Below are 22,278 nucleotides of genomic sequence, written 5' to 3' on the forward strand. Positions count from 1 at the left end.
TGGAAGTAATGGTTTTAAGGAATGAATAGGGAAAATATGAACTCCATCACCCACCCCATACGACCACTCTAAGTGGGGGGTTGTTCATGTAAGTCTGGGGAGACTGTTCAGTTAATTAGGTCATTAGGGATAGTACTTTAGTATGCAGTATACTGCAGCATCTATGCTGTATAATGACCTGACCTGTCTACTGAGACCATAGCTGTTTCTATAACCTTTCACGGTTTGACCTGTGAGATTATGTTAGGCTACGTTAGATTAGGTTAGATAATGTTTAGTTTGGTCATATTAGCATGAAATAGCATAGGACTAGGTTAGGGCATGTGAGGAGAATTTTTGGTAAGTTACATTAGATTAGGTTAGATCTATGTATGTCCATGTGAATCTCATGATGAAGTCCACCTTGATTTTATCTGTAGAAGCTCAGAGATGATGCGTGTGCCTATGCGTATGCAGTAGCAGTCTCTAATAAGTTGGAAGTGCTTGGCACCTTTAAGGACCCTGAGGAACTGTGGGACACTTTTAAATGTGAAACATTGAAAACTGCTGAAGAGTGCATTGGAGAACGCCCAAAATCGAAGAGTGATGTGCACAGCAGGAGACACTGGAGGGTATAGAGTTGGGCCGTGCTGCCAGAATGCCTGGGACTTGGACCAATACAGGACTCAGAAACGGCAGACCAGAGCTATCATGAGGATGTATAAAAGGAGGTACGTCAAAGAAAATGCTAAAGATGTCGATTCCCGAAGAAACACCGCTCCAACTTTGTGGCCTAAAGCAGCCCAGTCCCAACAGCTGATGGCAAGCTAGTGTCAGGCATGGAGGAATGTAGTCCCTTTATCAACTACTATGAGACCTTGTCTTTTTTTATTATACTGTACTTCTTGGGGAGTCATTGGAATTGCATCCCTTGAGTCACAGTACAGGGAGGAAAGACCACTTAGACTCCAGGTCTCTTCAACTAAGACCAATGTCCAGGCGTTTGGAAGTATACTGGATAACACAGTTTAGTGTATTCATGCATGCGGCGAGGACACTGAGGTCATGAAAAGCTTCATATACTTTGGTAGCGTATTGCATGTGAATGGAGGGACATGTCAGGAAGTCCTTCGAAGGACTCACTCAACCAAATTTGATATTTGTGCAGGAGGACTAAAATACAAATCTTTAAGACACTTGTACTTCCTGTACGTAAGGCTGTGAGACATGGACACTGAATGCTGACTTGAAGAAGTGTTTCAACGTCGATGGTACAAAGTGTTTTCGGAGAATCAAGGGGTATTGTTGGAATGACTACGTACCAAAGCAAAGCAAAGACTGATCCATGAGACTGTGTTTAGTCCTGTTACAAGTATAATTTTTGGCACGCTTCCTTGATGTTAACTCCATTCACAGGGTTGCCTCCATAAGAGACAACCCTTGATGTACAAGACGATAGGACACAGTGTGCAACACCCATTCCAGTAATTTACAGTATAGTGTATGCAGTAATACAACAAAATGATGATGATGATGACGGCGACGATGATGATAGTGTTGTTGTTGTCATTCCCTATACTGTCTGGCCGAGTAGTCCCGTCTCCTTAAGAAACGCCATGGCTGGAAAGGGGTTTTCCCACAAATCCTGTATAGAGTGTATATTGTGTTGTTGGCGTGCGTGATTGTGTGCGATGAAGTCTTCCATAATGTGTTGTATAGTATGGGGTGAAGTGTTTGGAATGCTGTCATCCAGCCTCTTCTGGTGGCTTATAAAGGCTGGATGGTGGCCACATCACAGTCTGGCAAGGTGGACATTGTCCTTTCAGGAGAGAGAGGATTTAGAGGGCTGGATATCAGGAGGTCTGGCATACAGCATTGTCTTTCAGTTTGTTGGTGTAGCAATGAGTGATATTATTATGAATATGCTTCTGGAGGCTCATGTCTGGTGGTTGTGGAAGAAGAGAAGAGAATATTTGTGTGTGATATAGGTATTTGGGTGTTATTTTGATGTTTCTTTGCATGTGTGGGTGTTCTACTATTTAGTGCAGTAGGGGGTATGCTGTGTTCGTGGAGGCTGTGGCAAGTGTTTGATTGCCTCTCTTGTCAAGGTGATCCTTGACTTGAGGACTTTAGTTTCATGGTGTAAATGGTCTGTAGGTGTTGTATTTGTCCAGCCAGCAATTGTCTTTAGGACTTTGTTTTGTATGGTCTGAAGGGTGTTGTGATGTGTTTTAGTGATATTGGGGCCCATGTGGGGCTTACATAATTCATCACTGAGTGTATGCATTATTTGTAAACTGCAGTGTTAGTTTCTTTGTTTTGTGTAAATGTTGTTCCTGCAATTGGTTTAAGCACATTAAGTCTAGGTTGCATTTAGTCCTTATACTTGTGATGTGTTGTTTGAATGACAAGGATGTATCGTATGTTACACCAAGAATCTTGGGTGTATGTGTGTGTGGTATGAGTGTTGATGTAGAGGCGTGGTATGTATTTGTGCTCCTCTGTCCAATTGGTGAGAGATGTGGCTGTAGATTTGATTGATGCTATTTTGAGTCTATTTGTAGCGAACCAAGGGTTGAGTGTATCGAGGTATGGTTGTATTATTTCTGCAGCTTTGTCTGCGTTACAGTGTGTGCACATAATTGTTATGTCATCTACGTAAGAAGAGATTTGTATCTATGAGGTGTCGGGTGTGGGTATATTGTGTATGTACACATTAAAGAGTGTGGAGATAGAACTGAACCCTGTTGTACTCCGTTCTCCAAATTTCTGGTGTGTGATGATTGGTCATTATATGACACAGAGGCATTTCTACCTGCCATATAATTGGACAGCCATCTTTTGGTATTATTGTGCATGTCTGTGTTATATTTTATTTGTGAGATTGTGATGGGGGATGGCATCGAAAGCTTTACTGATGTTTTAGTGTTATGAGAAGTGTTCTGTGTGGCAGCTTATCTGAACTGATGCCATCAAAAATTCTTTGTGTAAGGTTTATCAGAAGAGTGTTTCTGGAGTGAAGTGAAGTTTCTGAAGTTCAGCAAGGATGGTATGTGGTGTGATGAGTTGTAGTCTGGGGTGTTCTATGACTTTGAAGGGGGTGCAGAGATGTGTGATTGAGCAGTGTGATGCTGGAATTGTTGAGTCTTTGCTGGGTTTGGTGATAATGATGATTTTCCCGCGCTTCCAGATGTTGGATATGGTGATGTGTGAATAGCTGTAGTTTGCAATTTTGCTGAATGCATGTATGACATGTCATCCAAGGTGTTTTAGGTGGATGCTCCCTATATTGTCAGGTCCACAGGTGGATGAGTGTCTGAGGGTATGAATTATATGTTTCGTCTGGCTGTCTTTGAAGGGTGTGTAGTTTAGGTCTGTGGGGAAGTCTTTCTTACGTCAAATGATGCGTCGGTCGTCAGGGTGAGTGGTGAGATGGCTTATCTGTGTAAAATGATTTATGAGTGTGCATGCTTGTTGTCTGTTTGAGAGTAGGTTGACTTTTGTGGTTATTGCTGTGTAATAGCGTGTGGTGTTACTGTTGGATAATGTAATGCTGTTGAATGTCTTGTACATTTTCCTGGTGTATGTTTCATGATAAATTATGTTGATGAACATTTCGCAATTTTGTGTTTTTTGTTTATGTATTTTGTCATTAATCTCAGTGTTTAGTGTTTGTATTTGGTCTGCTATGTTCTGAGGAATAGGTGTGGAGGTATTGTGTTTAAGTGCATCACGCTGTCTGATGAGGCCTTGGATTTCTGGTGTGAAGTTGAGGTTGTGTGATTTTCTGTTGCCTCTGGGGATATATTTCTTGTCAGCATTTTGTATGATTGTATTGAAAGTGTGCACAGCAGCGTCTATGCCTGTGATTGATGTACTGTTTTGTGTCTCAAATTGTTGTTCTGTCTCTTCAATGAAAGCATCCTAGTTCGCCCTCTAGTAATCGGTGTATGTGTGCCTGTGGCCAACTGGGGTGCATCGTGTTTTGGTGGTGATGATGCTTGGAAGGTGGTCGGATCTGAAGACTCCAGCCACTTTCCATGAAGTTGTTGGGGTAAGACAGGGGGAACAGAATGTGCTGTCAGGAGAGAAGGTGGTGTGGAGGGTTTGATGAGGGGTGTATTGTGTGATTATGGGTGTTGTTCAAAATGGTCAATAAGTCAAGTTGTGTTTGTAGATTAAGGCCTCTGTCCGTGACGGCGTTGTTGACATGCCAGGCCGACGACTTGACATTGAAGCCACCACCCAGGATAATGTTAGGGATGGTGGCAATTTGGTTAAGGTTAGTGCTAAAGGTGTTTGGAACTGTGGGGGATGATGGGGAGGGGGGGTATATACATGTTAACTATTGCCATTGTGGATTTATTACATGTTCGGATTTTAATTGATTGGGTCTCTGTGGTGTTGTCTGTGGTAGGAAGGAGGGTTTTGGTAATAGCACTTGTGCCCACGAAGCAGACGGACTGGTGGATCAGGGTGATGAGTCCACCGCCGTTGTCGTCGGTCCTGTCATGTCTGATGGTAGTGAAATTATGAGACGTGGATGTTTTTGGGAAGTGTCGTAGATTTGTCTCTTGTATGATGGCAACATATATGTTGTGTTGTTTGAGGAAGTACTTGAGTTCATGTTTTTTTTTTTTTATAGTGGTGTTGGTGATGTTGGTACTGTATACAATGATCATGATCGTAATTATCTTTGCAGTGCTAATAAGAATGTTGATAATGATAATAATGGTTGATAATGACAATGATGAACGCGAAGAATGAGATAACATTTAACCATTACAATAATAACAATAATGTGACCCTTCCTTCCTACCAGCCCAGAACTGACCTCTATCTGCACAGGAGGTAGGACAGACCACATCCTGAAGGAGGCGGCGAAACGGATGTGAGCGAGGAGATTGCGCGCCCTCTGGATGGCACTGAAGGGCGGCTGGTGAGGGAAGTCCCGGTGGGGGAAGTACGCCGGGTGGGGAACATTGCCCAGGACGGCGCTGTTCATCTCCTCCATGCCAACTCCCGCCAGAGCCACGAAGGGCATCTCGTGCAGGAAGGGGTAAGCCATCTGCGAGCGACAAGTCACGTTAGGATCATAGCCTTGTTATTTTTTATTTGTTTAATTTCATTAATTAATTAATTAATTTATTTATTTATTCATTTACCTATTTATTCATTTATTTATTTATTTTTAATTCTAGGGTCTGATTCGACTTAATGTCACTTTTAGCATGGCCTTCAAATTGGGGACTAAAGAAGTGCAGTTCCCCTATACAAGATGATTGGTTGAACCATTCCTTCGCAATGAGATCTGGCAAGGCCGCTAGAAGACAGTTTAATTTTTTGAACACAGTAATGTATGGTACATATATATATTCTGGCTTGTGCTGGGCGATCCTGTTCAACTAAGAAGCAGATTTACTACAGTACATCAGTAGAATCCCCATGTATTGGCTAGAAAAAAAAAGTAAAGTACATCACCATTATGACGTTAATTTCTAACCTGCGATGCCAGATCTCACCACAAAAAAAAGTATAATAATTTAATGAACGATACATTTTGGAAAGGGTCACTCTCGCTTCCCACGTATAGCACATACGTCACTGAAATAACTCTCGACAATAATCAGGTCGAAGGTGTGCCTCCTGTCGTACAGGCCCCTGATCGCAGGAACCTCGTAAAGTTTGCGGGTCATCGCGGCCAAGGTATGACCGAACTGGAAGAAGATTTTGGGATCTTTCCGGATTAAGAAGAAGTCCCACTTCTTTTCGTTGCCTTCCTCCAGGCCGTGAGTCACTTCCTGGATATTGGGGTGCCGAGACATTGGCGGGTGGTTAGTTAGCATCGTCACCTGGAAGAATTCATCAGTTTATTAATTCATTTACCTAAATGTTTGTTCCATCATTCATTAACCTTTTAATGTATTTAGTATTTCGTTTTTTATTGATTATAGATTTTTGCATATACACTGCACAAGCTCACACGAACACACAAACACACAGACACGTCGCTCATGATAGGAAACAAAATTGAAAATAAGATAAGAAATAATTTAAGTTTGTTTACATTAGAAAATGTTGTTCTTTGTTGTTGTGTTTACACTAAAAATGGCAAATTTCGAAGGCTTCCAACAAAGAAGAGTTAGTCATTTTATTGAGGAAATAGATGAATTTGGCACCCATGTGATACTGAGGAAATAAATTTTGAGTTGGATTTAACTCATCCATGGGGTAGGCCTAAGTGAAATTGTAATTGGGTTGAAAAAATCGAAATATTTACTTTTTGCCCACGAGTCAAGATTACATTACCTAGAGCAAAAGCTCGGACATGAAAATATAAACCTGGCTCAGAAAGCAGAGGCTGCTAAACTAACAAGAGAACATGAAATTCTGACAAATGTAGGAAAAATTCCCATCAGCACCATGGAAAAAAGCAAGGATAGGTCAATAGCAAATGATGATAAAAGGGATATAGTAACTTTAAAGAGACCATGAAGCAACAGAGAAAAGAAACCGTTACCCTAGAAGGAATAGTGAGGGTTTTATACATATAAAAAAAGAGAACCTCTTATCAGAAATGTAGTTGACAAGACTAGATGTGTCATATTCTTTGGCTGGCGAGAAGGCTTCATCACCTCATGGGAATTATGTCAAGAACAGGAGATGCAGAAGATTAAAGAAATTGTTTCTATGATTCTGGAGAACGACTTGGGCGTAATAGATTGATAACGTGTTTAGGTTAGATCGGTACAAGAGGAATGGCGCACGACTAATGAAGAAAATAAGGTTCAAGTCATCAATAGCAAGTAGCCAACTCTTGGAAGTTAGCGCAAGAGGGAAAAATGGATTAGGAAATACGCGTAGGAAGTGGAACGTGCAAAGACAAGGAATCTCTTAGAGGAAGTCAAAATCAAAAATGAAATGAGGACGGAAGAATATATATTTTTTAAGATTTATCAATCAGAATGCGAAGAAACTGTTTCTATAAAAAAGGAGGGCAGTGTTCCCAAGAAAATACTACAAAGAAACGTAAAAGAACCTATGCTAATGTAGACGGTTTACCATCAGCCAGGTTGGAGATAAATACCTAGTTGAGGATAAATGAACCCAAAGTTTTATGTTTAGTAGAGACCAACCCTCCCCCCCCAAAAAATGTCGATCTACAGCTGGGGAACAATAGATTAGTTACACCCTCTGGAGACGACACAGAGAAGACAAAATGTGTGGAGGGGTTATGGTTGCTGTCAGAGGCGATATAAAAGAGAGAATAGAAGAGACTTCGTAGTGCCGTGGGCTATCCCCCCACTTCTTCCAATATAAGAGCTTGGAATGTTGCTGAACATCAAGAAATTTTGTTGAATATCACTCTTTTCACACACACATACACACACACTTTCAACGAACGGACGGCTTGAAGAACGCTCTGAAGAAAAGTGCAGATTGTGGATACCAACGCAAAGAGAAGTGCCTTTTTGTATTTGCAGGGGGGGGGGGGAAATTGCTCGTGAGGTAGTGGGAAAGTAAGGAAAGAGGAGAGGGGGAGGGATTGCTGGGGAAATGGAAGGTAATGAGGAGGTGGAGGAAATGGCCCTGACGGGCCGCCGTAAGGTAGACAAACGACCCCAAGACGAGTTGGATGATAACATGTCTAATAGGAATGTGAAGATTAGAGGTATAGATAGGAGCAATATAGCAGAAAGTGATGAGAATATTTTCAAGGGATTTAAAGAGAGTGGGGGGGACACAAACCCCCCCCGACTGACAAGACTAGAGAAGAAGGTTGATAAGGTGATCGAGGACTTGGAGAGTAGGTTAGGTCATATGAACACCATTTTAAAAAGGGTTGAAAGATTGGAAGAACTGGAAAAGGCGAATAAAAACTTAACTGATGAAATAGAAGAACTAAAAAGACAGTTAAGAGAGGTAAAGGGGGAGAATGAAGAATTGAAGAAGAATAGTAAAGAAAACAGAGAAACAATAGCTAAAGAAAGTAAAAATTGGAAGCAAACCCAAGAAGGAAATAAGATTTCATTCACTGACATAGTCAAACAGCAATTGAAAGAACATACTGAAGACTCAGTTATTAAAGTGATGAGACAAAAGGAGAATATAGTAAGGGATTTAGCAGACAAGAAGAAATGTATAATTATATTAGGAATGGAAGAGAAACACAACACAGATAGAACCACAAGAATCAAAGAGGAAAATGAAAAAGTAAGCCAATTACTAGAATCAGTTCAGGAAGATGAACCAGGAATTATGAAACAAATCGAAGAGAAATTTAGACTCGGAAAGTATAGCACAGACAAGACCAGACCAATTAAGATTAAATTCAAGTCACAAACAACGGCAGAGAATATCTTATCCAAAACAGGGAAACTAGCAACAAGTGAACAACACAAAAAGATATGGATAAAAAGAGAAATGAATAAAGAGGAAAGAGAGGAAGAAAAGCAGAAAAGACTGGAAGCTAAGACAAAAAACGAGACAGAACGGAGTCAGAGAAAGAGAGATTCTATTGGAGAGTAGTGAACATGAAACTAAGGAAGTTCGACATACAAAAGAAAAACATAAGGGAAACAGAGAACACAATGGAAGTGGCAGAAAACTAAGAGTGTCTTACACAAATATAGATGGATTAATAACAGGATTGAATGAGCTGAATGATTATTTGAAAGAAAAAGAACCGGACATAATGGGAATTGTAGAAACAAAATTAAAAGGCCCACTACCACCCAACAGTGTAGGACATGATACATACAATTATTGGATTAGAAACAGAGAGAAAAAGCAAGGGGGTGGAGTTATGTTCCTGACTAAGAAGGATATAAACGTGAAAGGTGTCATATATGGAAAGAATACAGTAGAGATGATTATGATAGAAGTGGAAGACAGAGATAAGAAGAGCAGAAAATTTGTGATCAATTATGTGCCTCCGAAAACAGCCTCATGGGAGGAGAGTGAATATAAAAGTATGCTAGAGGACACAAAGATAGCATTAACTAAAATAATGGAAGACGGAGGAAGAATAGTTATGATGGGCGACTTTAATTGCAAAGAAATCTGCTGGGAAGAAATGACAGTAAAGAGTGGTGATGACTCATGGGGAAATGCTCTACTTGAGATGATTACTGACCATTCAATGACACAATGGATACAAGAGAACACTAGGTATAGAAATGAAGAAGAACCATCGAGGCTAGACTTAATAATTACATCTGAACCTAGAATAGTGGACAAGATTGAATATAAAACACCAATAGGTAAAAGTGACCACATATTGATTGAACTGGAACTTAATGAAGAAAAATATATGAAAAGAAATGAACAATATAGAAAAGGAAGAATGATGTATGAAAAAACAAACTTTGATAAAATAAGAGAATTCTTCCAACAAGAAAACTGGGAAGAAATATACAAAGAAGAAACATCAGTGGAAGAGAAATGGAATATTTTGACAAAAATTTACAAAAAAGGAGTGGAAAAGTATGTCCCAAGACAAAAACAAGAAAAAGAATATGTAAAATGCTGGTACAACAAAAGTTGTAGGGAGTTAAAAGACAAAAGAGACAAAGCCTGGACCAGATGGAAAAAAGACAGAAGACCTGAAAAATGGAAAATATATACTGGTTATAGAAATGAATATGTACAAAAGTGCAGAGAGAAAAAAAGAAAATATGAAAAAGATGTTATAGAAAAGTGTAAAGATCAACCAAAACTATTCTACAGATTTGTAAACAATAAACTGAAAAACAAACAAGACTTGGAGAAATTGAGACAAGGAGGAGTTGAATACACTGAGGAAATGGAAATGGCAGAAATTATGAACAAACATTTTAAATCAGTGTTTACAAGGGAAAATATACAACCTGAAGAGATTGAGTGGAAAGAAAAAGTCCCCCCTATGGAAGAAATAGAAGTAACAAAGAATGAAATATTGACACACTTGGGTAACTTTGATGTCAGAAAATCGCATGGGCCAGATGAAATAGCAAACTGGATTCTGAAAGAATGCAGGAATGAACTGGCAGACAAAATACATAGCATAATAAGCAGTTCCTTAAAAGAAGGAAAAGTTCCAGAAGATTGGAAAAAAGCAAATATAGTACCTATATATAAAGGAGGAAATAAAGAAGAACCTACCAACTATAGACCAGTCTCTCTAACAAGTACAATAGCAAAAATTTGTGAAAGAATTATCAAAAGTAGATGGGTAAAATACTTGGAAAAAAACAACGTACTAAATCCAAGGCAATTTGGATTCAGACAAGGACGGTCATGCGTCACCAATTTAATATGTTTCTATTCAAGGCTAATAGATATAATACAAGAAAGAGATGGATGGGCTGATTGTGCATTTCTAGACCTAAAAAAAGCTTTTGACAAAGTACCACATAAGAAGTTGCTTAAGAAATTAGAATATGAAGGAGGAATACAAGGTAAATTGCTAAATTGGATGGAAGACTTTTTGCAAGAAAGAAAAATGAGAGTAGTGATAAGAGATCAGCACTCAAAATGGAATGAAGTAATAAGCGGTGTCCCGCAGGGAACAGTTCTGGCCCCAATAATGTTTGCTATATATATTAATGATATGGATGAAGGAATTGAAAGCTATATGAGCTTCTTTGCAGATGATGCAAAACTACTGAAAAGAGTGAAAACTGAAGAAGATTGTGAATCACTACAGAGGGATCTAAATAAAGTACAAGAATGGAGTAGGAAGTGGGAAGTGGGAGAATAAAAACAGAATAACAGGATCATATAATTTGGGAGAAGAAGGAATAAAAAAAGTAGAAAATGAGAAGGACCTGGGAGTCATTGTTATGAATAATATGTCACCTGAGAAACATATAAATAAGATTTTTGGAGAAACTTATAATTTAATAAGAACAATCAAAGTGGCATTTACATACCTGGATGAAGAAATGGTGAGGAAAATCCTAATCACCCTGATAAGACCAAGATTAGAATATGCAGCAACGATATGGTCACCAAGTACAAAAAAATGTATAAAAAAACTTGAAAGAATACAAAGAGCAATCACAAAACTGGCACCAACACTCTCAAAACTATCATATGAAGAGAGACTACAAAAACTTAAACTACAGACACTAGAGCAAAGAAGAGAGAGAGGAGATTTGATAGCTATTTACAGAATCATGAAAGGCATAGAAATTACTGATAGAGAGAATCTGATAAAATGGGATGACAGAAATACAAGAGGACACGGAAAGAAAATAAAAAAAGACAGCTATAGAAGAGATTTGAAAAAGAACAGCTTTCCTCACAGAGTAATAGACAGTTGGAACAAGTTAGATGAGAAAGTGGTGTGTGCAAAAACAATACATGAATTTAAAAATAGTTTAGATAAAATGAGATATGAAGACGGGACCCTACGAGCATAGCTCCCCTTCCCGTAAAATACAACTAGGTAAATACACACACTTTCACCGAATGGACGGCGAGAATTGGTGTCCCAAAGAAAAAGGAAAAACTACGTGGATCTCAACATCCAGGAAGTGCCTTTTTGTATTTATAGGGAAGGGGAGTGCTCGTGGAATAGTGGGGAAGTGATAGGGAAGGAGAAGGGAAGGGATATTGAGGGAAATGGAAGGAAATGAGGAAGAGAATGACATGGTCCAGGAAGCTAGGAGAATTTTAAACAAGAGACGAACTGAAGACGATGACTTTGGAGAGGACGGGATCAACAAAAATGTAAAGATTAGAAGTATAGATAAGAGCAATACAGTAGAAGGTGATGATTTAAAAAGGGTGGGGGGGACACAACCCCCCCCCCCCCCGATTGACAAGACTAGAAGAGAAGCTCGATAAGATGATCGAACACTGGGAGCTTAGGTTCGGTCATGTTAACAACATTGTGCAGAGGGTTGAAAAATTGGAAGAACTATAGAAGGCGAACAAAAACTTAACTAAGGAAATTGAAGAATTAAAAAAACAGTTGAAAAAAGTAAAAGAGGAGAATAAAGTCTTAAAGGAGAATAGTAAGGACAACAAAGAAGGTTGGAAAAAAATCCAAGAAAACAGCAAAGTTGCATTTACTGACATAATCAAACAACAAATGAAAGAACAAACTGAAGACTCAGTTATTAAAGTGATGAGACAGAAGGAGAATATAGTGAGACTTAGCAGATAAAAAGAAATGTATAATTATATTAGGAATGGAAGAAAACATAACCCAGATAGAACCACAAGAATCAAAGAGGAAAATGGAAAAGTAAGAAATTTACTAGAATTAGTTCAGGAAGATGAGCCAGAAATAATAAAACAAATCGAAGAGAAATTCAGGCTCGGAAAATATAGTACAGACAAGACCAGACCAATTAAGATTAAATTCAGGTCACAAACGACGGCAGAGAATATCTTATCCAAAACAGGGAAACTAGCAACAAGTGAACAATATAAAAAGGTATAAAAAGGGAAATGAATAAAGAGGAAAGAGAGGAGGAAATAAGGAAAAGACATGAAGCTAAGGAAAAAGAAAAAGAAACGAGACCAGAACGGAGACAGAAAAACAAGAATTCTACTGGAGAGTAGTGAATATTAAATTGAAGAAATGGAAAATAACAGAAACACAAAAAGAAACAGAGAATACAATGGAAATAACAGAAAGTTAAGAGTATCCTACACAAATATAGATGGATTAATAACAGGACTGAATGAACTGAACAAATATCTGAAAGAAAAAGATCCGGACATAATGGGAATTGTAGAGACAAAATTAAGAGGTCCACTACCACCCAACAGCATAGGACACAATGCATATAATTATTGGATTAGAAACAGAGAGATAAAACAAGGGGTGGAGTTATGTTCCTGACTAAGAAGGATATAAACGTGAAGAGTGTCACATATGGGAAGAATAGAGTAGAGATAGTTATGATAGAAGTAGAAGATAGAGATAAGAAGAGCAGAAAGTTTGTAATAAACTACGTGCCCCCAAAAACAGCCTCGTGGGAAGAGAATGAACATAAAAGCATGTTAGAAGACACAAGAATAACACTAAACGAGATAATGGAAGATGGAGGAAGAATAGTTATGATGGGCGACTATAACTGCAAAGAAATATGCTGGGAAGAGATGACAGTAAAGGGTGGAGAAGACTCATGGGGAAGTGTTCTACTTGAGATGATTATTGACCACACAATGACACAATGGATTCAAGAGAACACTAGGTATAGAAATGAAGAAGAACCATCGAGACTAGACCTAATAATCACATCAGAACCTAAAATAGTGGAAAAGATAGAATACCAGGCACCAATAAGCAAAAGTGACCACATATTGATAGAACTAGAACTAAATGAGAAAAAATACATGAAAAGAAATGAACAATATAGAAAAGAAAGATTGATGTATGAAAAAAAAGAATTTTGATGAAATAAGAGAATTCTTTCAAAATGAAAACTGGGAAGGAATACACAAAGAAGATACAACAGTAGAAGAGAAATGGAATATTTTGACAAAAATCTATAAAAAAAAAGGGAGTATAGAAGTATGTCCCAAGACAAAAACAAGAAAAAGAATATGTAAAGTGTTGGTACGATAAAAGTTGTAGGGAGATAAAAGACAAAAGAGACAAAGCTTGGACCAAATTTAAGAAAAACAAAAGACCAGAAAAATGGAAAATATATACTTGTTATAGAAATGAATATGTACAAGTGTGCAGAGAGGAAAAGAGAAAATATGAAAAAGATGTCATAGAAAAATGTAAAGATCAACCAAAACTATTCTACAGATTTGTAAACAACAAACTGAAAAACAAACAAGATTTAGAGACATTAAGACAAGGAGGAGTTGAATACACAGAGGAAATAGAAATAGCGGAAATTATGAACAAGCATTTTAAATCAGTGTTTACAAGGGAGAACATACAACCTGAAGAGATTGAATGGAAAGAGAAAGTCCCCCCTATGAAAGAAATAGAAGTAACAAAGAATGAAATATTGAAACACTTGAGTAATCTTGATGTCAGAAAATCGCATGGACCAGATGAAATAGCAAACTGGATTTTGAAAGAATGCAGGAATGAACTGGCAGACAAAATACATAGCATAATAAACAGTTCCTTGAAAGAAGGTAAAGTTCCAGAAGATTGGAAAAAAGCAAATATAGTACCTATATATAAAGGGGTAAATAAAGAAGACCCTACCAACTATAGGCCAGTCTCTCTAACAAGTACAATAGCAAAAATTTGTGAAAGAATTGTCAAAAATAGATGGGTAAAATATTTAGAAAAAAACAACGTGCTAAATCCAAGGCAATTTGGATTCAGACAAGGACGATCATGTGTCACCAATTTAATATGTTTCTATTCAAGGCTAATAGATATAATACAAGAAAGAGATGGATGGGCTGATTGTGCATTTCTAGACCTAAAAAAAGCTTTTGACAAAGTACCACATAAGAAGTTGCTTAAGAAATTAGAAACTGAAGGAGGAATACAGGGCAAACTGCTAAATTGGATGGAAGACTTTTTGCAAGAAAGAAAAATGAGAGTAGTGATAAGAAACCAACACTCAAAATGGGATGAAGTAATAAGCGGTGTTCCACAAGGAACAGTTCTGGCCCCAATAATGTTTGCTATATATATTAATGATATGGATGAAGGAATTGAAAACTATATGAGCTTCTTTGCAGATGATGCAAAACTATTGAAAAAAGTGAACACGGAAGAAGATTGTGAATCACTACAGAGATATCTAAATAAAGTACAGGAATGGAGTAGGAAGTGGGAGAAGTGTAGTATAATGGAATTTGGAAAAAGTAAAAACAGAATAACAGGATCATATAAATTGGGAGAAGAAGGAATAAAAAAAAGTAGAAAATGAAAAGGACCTGGGAGTCTCTTTTGTCTTTTAACTCCCTACAGCTTTTGTTGTACCAGCATTTTACATATTCTTTTTCTTGTTTTTGTCTTGGGACATACTTTTCCACTCCTTTTTTGTAAATTTTTGTCAAAATATTCCATTTCTCTTCTACTGTTGTTTCTTCTTTGTATATTCCCAGTTTTCTTGTTGAAAGAATTCTCTTATTTTATCAAAGTTGGTATTTTCATACATCATTCTTCCTTTTCTGTATTGTTCATTTCTTTTCATATATTTTTCTTCATTAAGTTCCAGTTCAATCAATACGTGGTCACTTTTACTTATTGGTGTTTTATATTCAATTTTGTCCACTATTCTAGGTTCGGATGTAATTACTAGGTCTAGTTTCGATGGCTCTTCTTCATTTCTATACCTAGTGTTCTCCTGTATCCATTGTGTCATTGTATGGTCAGTAACCATCTCGAGTAGAGCGTTTCCCCATGAGCCGTCTCCACCCTTTACTGTCATTTCTTCCCAGCAGATTTCTTTGCAATTAAAGTCGCCCATCATAACTATTTTTCCTCCCTCTTCCATTATCTTGTTTAATGTTATCTTTGTGTCCTCTAACATACTTTTATGTTCACTCTCTTCCCATGAGGCTGTTTTTGGGGGCACATAATTTATCACAAATTTTCTGTTCTTCTTATCTCTGTCTTCTACTTCCATCATTATCATTTCTACTGTATTCTTTCCATATGTGACACCCTTCACGTTTATATCCTTCTTAGTCAGGAACATAACTCCACCCCCTTCCTTTTTCACTCTGTTTCTAATCCAATAATTATATGCATCATGCCCTACACTGTTGGGTGGTAGTGGACCTTTTAATTTTGTTTCTACAATTCCCATTATGTCTGGTTCTTTTTCTTTCAAATAATCATTCAGTTCATTCAATCCTGTTATTAATCCATCTATATTTGTGTAAGACACTCTTAGTTTTCTGTCACTTCCATTGTGTTCTCTGTTTCCCTTTTGTTTTTCTCTTGTATGTCGACTTTCTTCAGTTTCATATTCACTACTCTCCAATAGAATCTCTCTTTTTCTGACTCCGTTCTTATCTCGTTTTTTTCCTTTGCTTCAAGTCTTTTCTGTTTTTCTTCCTCTCTTTCCTCTTTATTCATTTCCCTTTTTATCCATACCTTTTTATATTGTTCACTTGTTGCTAGTTTCCCTGTTTTGGATAAGATATTCTCAGCCGTAGTTTGTGACCTGAATTTAATCTTGATTGGTCTGGTCTTGTCTGTACTATATTTCCCTAGCCTGAATCTCTCTTCGATTTGTTTCATTATTTCTGGTTCATCTTCCTGAACTAATTCTAGTAAATTTCTTACTTTTTCATTTTCCTCTTTGATTCTTGTGGTTCTATCTGGGTTATGTTTCTCTTCCATTCCTAATATAATTATACATTTCTTTTTGTCTGCTAAGTCTCTTACTATATTCTCCTTCTGTCTCATCACTTTAATAACTGAGTTTTCAGTTTGTTCATTCATTTGCTGTCTGATTATGTCAGTGAATGCAACCTTGCTATTTTCATGAATTTTTTCCAACCCTCCTTGTTCTCCATATTATTCTCCTTTAAGACTTTATTCTCATCTTTTACTTCTTTTAACTGTTGTTTTAATTCTTCAATTTCCTTAGTTAAGTTTTTGTTCGCCCTCTCTAGTTCTTCCATTTTTTTTAATTCTTCGTATCATACTGTCAACATTACCTAACTTACGTTCCAAGTCCTCGATCACCTTATCAACTCTCTCCTCTAGTCTTATCAGTCGGGGGGGGGGGTTGTGTCCCCCCCACCCTCTTTAAATCCCTGGAACATATTCTCGTCACTTTCTACTGTATTGCTCCTCTCTATACTTCTAATCTTTACATTTTTATTAGCCATTTCGTCATCACTGAGCTGGTCCGGTGGTCGTTTCATGTTGACCTTACGCTTGTCTGCTTGGGCCAAGTCCTCCACTTCCTCATTTCCTTCCATTTCCCCAGCAATCCCTCCCCTTCTCCTCTTTTCCTACTTACCTACTGCCCCACGAGCAATTTCCCCCCACCCTGTAAATACAAAAAGGTACTTCTCTTTGCGTTGGGATCCACAATCGGCACTTTTCTTCAGAACGTTCTTCAAGCCGTCCGTTCGTTGAAAGTGTGTGTGTGTGTGTGTGTGTGTGTGTGTGTGTGTGTGTGTGTGTGTGAGGTCGTAGCATTTCTCATAGATCAGGTATATATGAGCTCTGAGCTCTCATTCGGAGGGTAATATCTATTGATCACGAGTCGAACGCATGATCCAAGATTAGTTTGCAAAAACTACAAGGAAAGACACATGGCTTGGCGGAATCTCAAATTGAATATATTCTATTTATTCATTTTTCTATTTGTTTATTATGATATTATCATTATTGATAATATAATTATTATTATTATTGATATATTTATCATTATTATCATTATCATTATTATTATTGTTATTATTATCATTATTATCATCATCATTAATACTATTACTATTATTGTTATTATCATTAGTATCATTATCATCATTATCATTATTATTATTATTATTACTATTATTATTATTATTATTATTATTATTATTATTATTATCATTATTACTATAATTATTTAATTAATATTTTTAATTATTTTCATTATCTATCTATTTATTTATTTAATTATTCATTTTTACAGAAGATTTTCGGACGCAATGGATTTACTGAGTTATCATGCAACTCGTCCTACCTTGTGTCCTCGGTCAGCAAGCGCGGTGGCCAACGTCATATGCATAATGTTGTGACTGATGGAGGAAATGGGGAGCAGGAACAAGATCTGGTAGGAGTCTTCCGGCGGTGGTAGATCAGCCCGGACGAAGCGCGCCGACAGCAAGGCCAACGCCAAAGCCACCACGATAGGTAGTAATCTCCTTATCATCTGCAAGGAAGAACGAGGGTAAACAAAAGAAGGCAGTGAGGGGCATGTGTTGATACTATACTGCGCAATGGAACGAGTATGGAATATTTAAGAATCTTGTCTTGGCGAATGTCTGTCAATATATTTCGTCTAAGAGGAACCTTGGCTCTGTTTAAAGGCTAAACAGTCACCTCGATTAGGTTGTTTCCGTTACCTCTTAATTGCGCATTGGAATGATCCTCTTTAATTACCCCCAGAGGATCATTCATGCAGTGTAGGATTAGATATATATCATTATTAGACTACATAACGTATTTAGAACGTTTTCGTCACATTTGAAGTTCTTGTAATGACTTACGCCAAGCAAATTTCATTTAGTTTACAACAATCTCCCTCCACTGACTCCTGTCCTTTTTTCATTCTCTTTCCTGGTTTCAAAGCCCCCATTCGTCCATCTCATACTCGGTCTTCCTCTTGAGCTCACTCCTCCCACTTTTGCTTTCTACACTCGTTTTGCTAGATTTTCCTTGTCCATTCTTTCCGAATGCCTAATCCACCTTAGCACTCCTCTGAATTCCCTTATCCCACAATGTTCTTTTGGCATTCGTTCGTGCCCCACGTCCCTCTCTTGGTCTCACTCTATTCTTGAAACTCCTATCCGATTTCTCAAACACTTAATCTCAAAAACATTGACTCTAATCCAGGGCCCCGACAAGGGAGGGGGGAGAGGGGGGGGCAATGTCCCGGGGCGGCACGTTTCTTTTTTTTTGGGGGGGGGGCAGCACTTTTGGTGAAAATAAGGTAAATCAAATTCCCCCTAATGTACTTTTAATGTATGATTTATTTATCATGAGTTGTGTGTATGTATGATGTGTGTATAACGTTGTTTTGTGGATGAATGTTGCATGTGAATTGTGCTAGTGACCATCAGATGTGGAAGGTGGTGGTAGTGGTTGTGTGTGTGTGTTGGGGGGGGGGGGGGAGCGGTGCTTTTCGGCTCGCCCCGTGGCGGTACTTACCCATGTCGTGGCTCTTCTCTAATCCACTACGCCACCCTTACATTCAAGTCTGTACTCTATACAGCACTGTGGGTGCACTCACTCCTTCACACAACCTTGTTCGTCGACTTACCCAACTATTTCTCGTGGGACTTTTAAATACATCTATCTACTCTCTTTAGTAACTTTAAATACCCTGTGATTTCTTCTTCTTCTTTCTTCATCAAATCGGAATTTCGAAGTGTACTTCTGTTGTGTTAGTTTCTGTTCTTTTGATTCCAATTCGCGACAGATGATGAAAGTGTCGTTGAATGGAAAGTGTTGTTGAATGGTGTCAGGCACAGCTTCGCTCAGTATCATGACTTCCTTTGGTGCCACTTAATGCCAAGGTCACTGGGTGCCACAATGTGCAACTTCCTTTATGTTGATAAGAGTGAATACCTACGGCTGTGAACATGTGTGTGATCTTGAGTCTGACAGATTTCTAACTTAGTCAACGTCAAAATCAAAGGTATTTATGCGAAGTAGAACCCCGCATGAGACTTTCTTTGAAAGTAATTCAGAGTTAAACTGTGTAGTGTCACTATTGTGACATGCAGGATTGTAAAGGAGAAATAGGACAAATAAAGATTTAGTCTTAATTTGAGTTGAATCGGACTGTCTTTCAGCTATGTTAAATGAAACGAACATATTATCAGTGATCTTAATCTTAAACCATTTTGCCGCAGCGTTGGTAGAAAAAAAGGAAGAAGAAAAAAGAAAGAGAAAAAGAAGAGGAAGAAGAAGAAGAAGAAGAGGAAGAAAGAGAAGAAGAAGAAGAAGAGGAAGAAAGAGAAGAAGAAGAAGAAGAAGAAGAAGAAGAAGAAACAGCCCTGACCTGCATCCGGGCGGGGCAATTTTAACACGAATAAGAATAGGCATTTGTTATTGGTTTTAGTCTTTGACAGGGGTGAGGAACATCCGGCCCGCGGCCCGTATAAGGCCAACGGAAACATTTGGCCCAAGCCCTCCAATGGTCATCGCAGACTTGACTCGAAATTCAATATGGGTCCTGGAAACTATTTTCATAACAAATTAGATTAATATGGTAATAACAACATCATAACGATAAAGCGCAAACTTTCCGCTACGTGTAAGTTAAATATTTGACAAACAGACAAAAAAATAAATAAAAAGGTAGGCCGCCTTTTAATGACTTTGTACCATTCGTTTGGATGCTTACAACATCCAAACGGCCCTAGATAGGAAAAGGGGCCTCCCTTCCTTGATCTATAATATAATCGTACAGTATTTGCCTAGTGTAGGCCTTATGGTCTCTTGCAGTCTCCTTCATTCTTATGTTCATATTTAGTTTCTTTACTCACTCTACAAACAGAGCTCCCTTTAGCCTTGGGTGTTATCACCTCCTGCAACAGTTGGCACCTCGGGTAATACGCCAACAATGAATTCAACTGAGCAGTTAGCACCCCTCAGCACAGCGTCTCGCTTCACATACATTGCTCAGGGGAATACCAGGCGATTTTATGGGATTGGGTGGGATGGGATAGAAGGGGGGAATGATGGAATGGGAGAGGTTGGGATAGTATGTGGTGAAGGTGGGAGAAAAAGGGAGAAGGTGGAGTAAGACAAGATGGGATAGAATGGGGTGGAATGGGACGGCATTAGGTGGAATGGTAAAAGTCGCTTTGGCCACGTCGAAATTTATGCAATGTCTCGATCTAGTGCTGTGAGGTTTAAACTTGTGCATCGTTCGCCTGTTGAATAATTGTGAATTGTTCAAAAATACCTTTGCGATTCGTGATGCAGAATTTACAGATCCACTTGTTATATACAACCATACCTGTAAAGTCTTACTTTTTTATTTTGCGTAAGTCTTATTTGTAATTTCTATGATTCTCAAGTTTTACGGCGTAAGTTGGAAATCTTCCGTTTTTTCTCCGCATGTGTTTCATCAGTGAACTGATGATCTTTGTTGTACTGTTGTTGTACACAATGTAATTACATGACACAGTATGAGCATCACATAATGAAAAACAGTACTGTTTACAAGACCCTTTGTAAACAGAACTGTTTTTCATTATGTGTTCATACTGTGTCATGTGTTTACATTGTGTTTTCATTTTGCATTTGTTTTGAAAGAAATAATGAATGACAAAAGATATGGTTTTCTTATGGTTTAATTACCATTTTATACACAAACTTATGGTCTCTAACGCAAAATCTTACGGCAAGACACCGCAGTACCTTGACAGGTATTTTCACAACAGCAATCATGATACAATATATACATATATATGTATATATATATATATATATATTATATATACATATATATATATATACACACATATATATACACAATATATGTATATATGTATATATATGTATATGTATATGTATATATGTATATATATATATATATATATATATATATATATATATATATATTAGTAGTCCTAACTCACCGGCCCTCACCTCGTCACTCCCGTCCTCACCTCTTCTCTGCCGACGACATTTGACCTCCGAAGCCCCCCAACAGAATCGCTCGTGGGGCCAGCAGGATGACTAACCAACGCTAGGGTCTGCCACGTGACCACCACAAAACCTCTTTGAAGAAAAACGCGTGCAGTGCCAGCATCGGCCAGCCATGATTAAACTTGCACCTCGGCTAGCCACGTGACAGGAACGTTGGACCTATTGAAGAACGCATTTCCTCTGTCTTCGTGAGTCACCGGCGTCAAAAGTTTTACCTCCGACTTCCCGCGCAGCACACCTGATCTCACGCTAATTAGGAGCATGGGTCATGACCTGCCCGTGTATATAAGTGCTGAACGGATGCCGAAGATTCAGATAGCCTCGGAGTAGCATATGTGAGCTTCGCTCGTGGTTCTGCTTTCTCGCCTCACCCACCCCCCTTTTGCTCCCTCGTAATCAGATCACCCGGAGACACGACTTGAAACACAGTTGTCACCTCCCTCGCCGTCTAGTTCCCCCAACCCAATGGTGCCCAACATTCACTGTTAAACCAACTCTCTCTCCACCAAAGTTTATCTTCAACAAGCCTAACTGGCTTCCCATTGTGGGGCAGGCTACCAGCCTAACAATATATGTGTGTGTGTGTGTGTGTGTGTGTGACTGACCGCTGGGAAATAAAGCAAACGAAAGACCAAACGTTTTCGTCTATTAAGACATCTTCAGGGCACTTGAGGTGTACAGAAGGAACAACAAATAAATACAAGTATGGACAATCAATCTCAATATGATAAAACAAAGCATTGGAAATGGGCTATAGCTCTATAAGGCCATCCACCTTTGAAATATTTCTTAGTAAGTGAACCCATTACTAAGGCAAAAGAGGAGAAAGGCTTGAAAGTGTAGATAAAAGACAGAATGTTAGCGGACAGACATATCAGTAATATATTAAGAGGGCCATATAAACTGCTGCAGAAGATTGAAGTGGCTTTTCACTATATGAATGAAGAGTAGATAAAAGACATAATAGAAATCCTAATCCGTCC

The 22,278-nt window shown here is 38.3% G+C and overlaps 1 protein-coding gene across 1 annotated transcript in view; it reads right to left on the reverse strand.

The window, feature by feature from the left end:
- LOC143038165 (UDP-glucosyltransferase 2-like) overlaps nt 1-22,278 on the reverse strand; it is an 86,529-nt gene that overhangs the window by 36,321 nt on the left and 27,930 nt on the right. The window contains exons 8-10 of the mRNA XM_076207184.1: nt 17,595-17,783; nt 5,580-5,831; nt 4,814-5,047 (exon numbers count right to left, since the gene is read on the reverse strand). Of these exons, the coding sequence (XP_076063299.1) occupies nt 4,814-5,047; nt 5,580-5,831; nt 17,595-17,783 (675 nt within the window). The remainder of the gene's footprint in view (nt 1-4,813; nt 5,048-5,579; nt 5,832-17,594; nt 17,784-22,278) is intronic.

This window comes from Oratosquilla oratoria, chromosome 23 (genome assembly GCF_046742065.1).
Source record: "Oratosquilla oratoria isolate Oo_2021 chromosome 23, ASM4674206v1, whole genome shotgun sequence".
In the NCBI taxonomy this organism is placed as follows: Eukaryota; Metazoa; Arthropoda; class Malacostraca; order Stomatopoda; family Squillidae; genus Oratosquilla; species Oratosquilla oratoria.